The sequence below is a fragment of the Sciurus carolinensis genome, chromosome 4 (genome assembly GCF_902686445.1).
Source record: "Sciurus carolinensis chromosome 4, mSciCar1.2, whole genome shotgun sequence".
NCBI lineage: Eukaryota > Metazoa > Chordata > Mammalia > Rodentia > Sciuridae > Sciurus > Sciurus carolinensis.
In genome coordinates this window covers 124029231-124036368 of record NC_062216.1, presented here as the reverse complement: position 1 = coordinate 124036368, position 7138 = coordinate 124029231, and the positions used below count along the sequence as shown (strand labels likewise).

General features: G+C 42.1%; 1 protein-coding gene across 2 annotated transcripts in view; it reads right to left on the bottom strand.

Moving 5' to 3' along the window:
* Positions 1 to 959: 959 nt before the first annotated feature.
* The window catches only part of Rassf3 (Ras association domain family member 3), a 70052-nt gene continuing 63873 nt past the window's right edge, over positions 960 to 7138 (bottom strand). For both annotated transcript variants that reach the window (XM_047551147.1, XM_047551148.1), the window contains exons 4-5: positions 6584 to 6693; positions 960 to 3693 (exon numbers count right to left, since the gene is read on the bottom strand). In XM_047551147.1, the coding sequence (XP_047407103.1) occupies positions 3544 to 3693; positions 6584 to 6693 (260 nt within the window). In that variant the 3' untranslated portion in view covers positions 960 to 3543. The remainder of the gene's footprint in view (positions 3694 to 6583; positions 6694 to 7138) is intronic.

Below are 7138 nucleotides of genomic sequence, written 5' to 3'. Positions count from 1 at the left end.
GCCAGGAACCATGGGGAAAATATCACAATTCTATATTTTTGCAACATAAGAATATTTATTTAAAAGTTTTCAATTGGCAGCAAATTCTGAAAAGAAACCTAGGGCAAGAAGCTAACTCCTTTTAAGGGATAAAATTCCAAAAGACCCCCACCTCCACCCCACAGTACCTTGGGTTGCAATCCAGGTTGAAATCCCAATCTAGAATCCTAATCCTCTGGATATTTCAGTGAAAAAGAAATGATAATTCTCTATCATATAATAAATAAATAAATGATATATAATAAATACATGATAATTCTCTATCATATATTCATTATGAAGTAACTCTGGTACTTGAAATGCTTCCCCCTAACAAGTGGGTTCCTATTTCACCAACCACTCTAGGGGGCAGTGTAGTCGTGAAAAGGGCCCTGCAGCAGGCGTAGAGGCAGAACATGGGTAGACCCAGCCCACACTGCGGTCTCCAAATGCCCTCCCTCCGTATAGACAGTCTCATTGGTCAAAAATGCAAATACCACTGTATGTTGAAAGTGTTCTGTTTCAGGGGTAGAAGACCTCAGGGCAAGAACAGGGGTGGAGGGAGAGGATTTCTAAAGAATTGGGCAAGATTCTATGTTGGTAGTGATCACAGGGTGTCCACTGGATAGTAATTCTTTACAGTGTTCATATGCTGTACACACTTTGGAATGTATACATACTTCACAATGAAAACAATTAAATAAAAGAGGAGTGGACATTATGAGCAGATGCACAGTTAGGGTTATTTTTTCCCCCAAGGAATAGGGAAAAGGGAAAAATGCCATTTTGGAGAACAATGTGCCCATGCCCCGCCTCCCCCCACACAACCCCCGCTTATAAAAGTTGCTGCATTCCCTCTATATCTGCAGAACAAGTTGATTCCACTCCTGTGACCTTTCTTCTCTTAAATCCAGCATATTATAAATAAAAACACACAAACATCAACTAACAACTTCAATTTTTAATAATGGAAACATTTTGCCATTCGAGAAACAATTTTAGGGGAGAAAAATCTTCCCTATAAAAATAAACTCATCAAAATTATAAATATTATAACTTTTTTTTACTTCTTCAATTTAAAATGCTCCCCTGCAATACCACCCCTTCATTTAACGCCTTTCCTGTACCATCACATTTTGAAGAGAAAACAGTATTACAGCAAAGCTCAGTTTTAATTTAACATAAGTATTTGTACAATGACTTTTTAAAATCTTTGGCCTTAGGAGCCTTTTTTCTTCTTTTACAACACTAAAAATGCTGCTGCAGTAACCAGTGTTTGGGAGAGAATATCACTCTTCTAGAACCATGGACAGACAGAATTTTAATACAGTAACTTTTCCAAATTGCAACTTGTAGTGCACATGACAGGAAGGTTTGGATAAACACAGATGAGGATATGCCTGTTTTAGACAATCTACTTCAAGTAAAAAAAAAAAAAGAATTCACAGATACCCATCAGCTACTACTTTAGGTTCTAACAGTGTCATGAATCTGAGAAACAAATGCTTCACAAACTATAAGTTTACTGGGATGAGTAATTAAAAGACCAGGTGGTTGATAACAGTATATTCAAACCCAATCCATAGTCTGAATAGGAAAACCAGTATTAAAATCATGAAGGCATTCCCTGAACAATAAAGGCCAAGTATTGGATGACGATGTCACTAAAACCTCACTGATGCACTAAAAAGAAGTTACATGCAAAATTAAACAAGGTGTGCCATGCATATTTTATAGCTAGTTCTATTTTTCCCCCCACAACTTTCCTTAAAAGCTTAGGAAGATTTGATTGTCTCAGTAACTTATGTGGCACAGTGTAATCAACATGTCAATCTGCCTCCAACAAGATGGGTATTCTCTGAAAAGTCAGAAGAGCCACCAAGAGGGAACAGATATGCAGTAAAAGGCACAGTTCACTAACAAGGCAAAGAACTGAAGCACCTTGGAATTTCAAAAAGAATCCATTAGGTGTCACCAACGTGTTAACAATTCCTTGGGAATTTATAAACAAACAAACAAATCTAGACTATAAACAGTGACTGTAAGGCCACACTGGAACCACAGCACACCTTTCCCTCTGTTCTCAGATTTCTAAGTCGCTACAGAAGATGAGGTTATTTTGCCTGTATTAAGGAAGGCTTCTATTGCACATGCACTTCTTTGGTTGAAAGGAACATGCACTTTTGTTAAATAGTTCCACTACGAACACCCGGTGTGTGGTCAGCTGGGTGTGTTCCCTGCTCCTGAGGGCCCTCCTCTGTGTAGCAAGTCCTTCAGAAATGAGAATGATGTGGTAGTGCTGGGTCTGTACTCACCATCCCTGCTCTATAGCATGTGAGAACAGAAGAAAGGGAGAGGGGAAAGGAGAGAGGAGAGGAAGAAAAGGAAGGAAGAACGGATGAAGAGAAAAAGGAAGGGTGGAATAAAAGGGAAGGGAATGATTGTCACAAGTTTGCTGTGAGCCCTGTACTTGATAAACCTCCTAGCTGATAATCGGGGAGAAAACAGCTACCTTTATCCAAACTCCTTTTCAACTTTGAAACAACCTCTGGCGGGGGGGGTGGGGGGGGAGGGGACACGGGGACTATATTACATAAATTTAACTGACCAGGCCCCACCTACCCAGAGCAGGCATACCAGTAGGACCTTCCACTTCAAAAGGGGAAAATCAGGTGTCCCAAGCACAGAGGGGTCGGATGCAGCTGCATGAGACCCAAGTTGGGCCCACCTCTGTCCACCTGCCTAATTCTCCAGTTAACTGCAGAGTTCCTGGGTCCCTCCTTGGGGTTAGTTCCTACCTCAGCTCTGTCCCCACCTTTTACTCATTGGAAATCAAACAATCCTAAAACGGGTTTAACATCTCCACACTGAATGCTTTTAATTCATTTACAAGCAAATAACACCGTTCTCTTCTACCACCAACCTAACCGCTGCCGCTTTCCTCAGCCCTCAAAGCCCTCACCTCTACACAAGCCTTTTTCCAAACTTGCTTTTACTTTCTTTATCAAACTCCTACAAAATCCTTCCCAAATTCCCCAGAGTTCCTAGATTCCTGTGCCTTCAGTTCACATGGATAGATTCCTCTGACTGTTAGAAAACAAAAAACAGACAGGTAGTTTCAACATAGGACAAGTATCCAGAGAGATTCCTTGTTAAGCTTTTAAAAACTCATTTGCACATCCTAAAGCTTAACATCAACACATAATAAAAATAACTAGAAGAAAGTAAGAAAAACCAACCCAGAGTTCATGCTTCCAAGCACTCCAGAATGCTCCTGATGCCTACAGGTTCACAGCTTGCAAGAGGTAACACCACCATGCTTTAACAGAACAAGCTTGCAGAGTCCCTTACACAGGATGCATGAGGTATGGGATGCTGCGTGACCAGGCTTTGGGAACTAAATCTAGAGATAAAAGGGGAAGACCCTAGCATCATGGGGCAAGAAAACAGCTCTCTGAAGAGAGGCACTGGCTGCTCTTCGAACATGGGTCCCAGGCGGGGCCTTCCTGACAGATGCCCCATGCTTTAGCCAGGCTTCCACACCTCGCCAAGGGCTTCTTCCAGCTTGAGTCTGTAGGCTGCATAGCGCCTCTTCAGGTTCTGCAGCTGCTCATCTTCCTCCTTGTCTAAGATGCGCAAGAAATTCTGCAGTTCTGGAAGGCTGAAAGCTTCCCACTGTGAGAATACAAAAGTGTCAGGTATTTAACTCAGTCCAGACCAAAAGCTGCCCTGAGCAAGTGGAGCTGTGGCTGCTCTTCCCTCCTGGTCCAACCCCTCAGAACCCTGGTTTTCTTACTCCTCACTCCTACTCCCCACTCAGTTCACTCCCAACAGCCCTTGGCATTCCTTCCTGCTTCTTTCTTCAACATGGCTAAGGTCGAAGACTTCCACATCCCTACCTCCATTAGACATTTGCCCCATTCCTTTCTGATCTGAGCCCCCTGAGGCCTCAGAAACATCTCTCTGTATCTTACCTTGATCACCATCTTCATTGCCTGTCTTCTCACCTCCCACAATCAATCTCATCACCTCCTAAACATCTCTCCAATGCACCCCTTCTCTCCATCTCTATTCACCCCAGCATAGCTGCCATCATTACTGCACCCTGGGACAGCCACCTACCTCGCCTCCTCACTCCACACTCCCCCATCTGCTCCCCAGCAGCCAACCAGAATGCCCATTGTAAAATGCAAATTTGGTCATCACTCTCCCTGCTTGGATGCAATCAACAGGAGTCCCTCGGTTGTTTAGGTTAAGTCTGAAAGACCCCAAAAACCTCTCCAACCCGTCTCTCTCACACTGTGCCTCTCTCACTACTCCACGGGCTTGGCACATGTTCTCCCTGCTCCACGGTGCCTGCCAAACTCCTAACTCACCCCTTCAAGACTCAGCTTAAATGCCACTGTCTCTACCAGCCCTTCCATGACTCCTCCCCACCCATCCAAAACTAAGTCTAGAAGCTCTCACTGAGCACTGGTGGCCCTGATCACAGTGAAGATTTTGAAATTATTAACAACTATTTGCTTAGTATCTATCTCACCTGCACTGCAACTTCATACTTCTCACTATTTGGGGCTTGTCTCTTGCGTCTGAGGCTGACTTCTGTTTCCCTAATGGTACTTAGTACACTTAGAAGGCACAAAATAAACTTTTTTTTTTTTTTTAAAACCTCAAGCAGTGAATATCAAGGACAGTATTTGGCATCATCTGGGAGGTTTTCTCGTAACATGTCCTCCTGACCCAAGGGGAACCCTACCTAGGTCCTGGGTGAGAATCACTGCCAAGGCTAGGAATGCTGCCTAATGAGAATTAAATAACCCAATACAAACGCAGAGAGGAGCACGAAGAAAACCACCAATGAGGCTAAATGATAAGAAGGCTTTTTGGGAAAAAAAAAAGAAGGCTTTTTGGAGGTGAGCTGAGCCGGTCATTAAAGAAAATGCGCTGGGTACAATGGTACACACCTATAATCCCAGCGGCTCAGAAGGCTGAGGCAGGAGGATTGCAAGTTCAAAGCCACCCTCAGCAACCCAGTGAGGTTCTAAACAACTTAGCAAGACCCTGTCTCTAAATTTAAAAAATTTTTTTAAAGTTTTAAAAAGGGTTGGGGAAGTAGCTTAGTGGTTAATCACAACACCTGGCACCAAAAAAAAAAAAAAAAAAGAAAATGAGAAACATGGAGTAGGAGAGCACAACTTTCTACATTAGAACATTATGTTAGTATGGAAAAATTTAACATTTCATTTTTCAAAATAAAGACATTATAAAATCTCTTCTCTCTCCCACCCTGATAGCTATGCAAAGTTTCTTCCCCCAGTTCAGCTCCCTTAAATAAGTGAGAAACAAACACTGGGCAGAGGTCCAGTAAAGAAGTCCGGATCATTCAAGCACAATTCTAACTTCAAAACACAATTCCTCCCCAGTGTTGCTCTAGCTGCACTAAACTATGTGAAATGCTGAAAAGTTCAATAACGAGGTGTAAAATATGGGTGAGACTACACTCATGTGTCTGGCGCAGGCTCTGAGGGAATGCTGCCCATCTTGCAAAGCCTCTGCGCCCAGTTTTCTCCCTAAAATGACTGAATTTCTTAAAAACCTTCAAAACACTGAAAGCAAAACAATCTTCTAGACACTAAAATTTACTGTCTTCCTGAAACTCCCTGAGTAATTCTAATTTACACTTACATAAAAATACACTATATATAATGCTTACATATTCTCCAATTTGACTCAAAACTCACTAAGTTACCTAGGGTCTTGCCTTTTAAAGGGTTTAATTCCACTTTATGGATTTTAAAACTGAGGACAGAAAAACCAGGTCATTTTCCAAATACAACACATGAAAGGAAACAGAGTCCTCATTTCCTAACTTTTAAGCTGGAAACCCAATTTTCACTGTACCATGCAATGTCCTATAAGACATTTCACATCATTTCCTGTTCCTGGCAGAATACTGAGACCCAGAGTTCAGAAGGTTTGCTCAAGTGTCATTTAAAGTTGACAACTGATGAAAAAGGACAGTCTAAAGTGTTTTTTTTATTCAAATGAACTGGTCTAAATATAATCCTCCCAGGAGAGAAAATGTGGAATGATGTATACATATGTAAAACATCATTTCTTAATAATTTGGGCAAGGGGGAAAAAAGATTTTAGAAAGTTAAATGTCTTCTGTGGCAAAGAGATCACATTTCCTTTTATTTCCTTTTAGAATGAAATTAGCCTGGAGACTTTTCTTATTAGCAGACATTGGGAGTGTTGACTTTCAAAGTTTAGCTGGCTTAGAGCCAGTGGAGGTGGGAAGGGCTGAAAATGACTCTCTGGATACCAACAAGTAAAAAGCTGCATTTCCTCCCACCCTGGAGAGGCACAGACCAATATAGTGCTGTAAGGGAATCACACTGCAGATTGACTTTGGGTTTATTCTGATGATTCAAAAATCTCTTTCTCCTCCTTGTATGCCCCTCCCCACCCTGCTTCCACCTTCCTGGTCAAGTCACTAGACTAGAGCAATAAAACAGGGCCAGCTGTTCTGTGTAGTTTAAAGTCACTGCACACAATCACTTACCTCTCCAATTTCATGTTCACGAAGAACAAAACTAAGTGTGTCGGTTCTGGGCCCTGCTACTAAACGCAGGTAGAGTGGATGTTCCCGGTCTGACAGCTTGCAGGCGTAGACTAGGTAAAGAAACAAGCAGCATGTCACAAACGAGTACTCAGCACTCCTTGGCCTCATCCCCCTTGCCACCCACTCCTTCCAGATCAATGTATGCATGTTTACCCATCCTTCCCCTCAACTTGGTACCAGCAGCCCACAGGGGAACCAAATCTCTTTCATTGTCATTCTCTCTACCCAATATAAACTCCACCTTGATTAAGAAGGAAATAATTTCCAAGAAAAATTTAAATGGCTACTAGTCTCAAAATATGCTTTAAATTAGTTCTGCTCCTCTTTTAGACAGCAAGATAAGTTTTGTTTTGTTTTGTTTTTGGTGCCAGGGATTGAACCCAGGGTACCTAAGCACTGAGCCACATCCCCAGCCCTTTTTTAAATTTTGAAATAGAGTCTAAGTTACCTAGGGCCTCGCTAAATTGCGCCACTGTACCTAGTGATAAGAAGGAT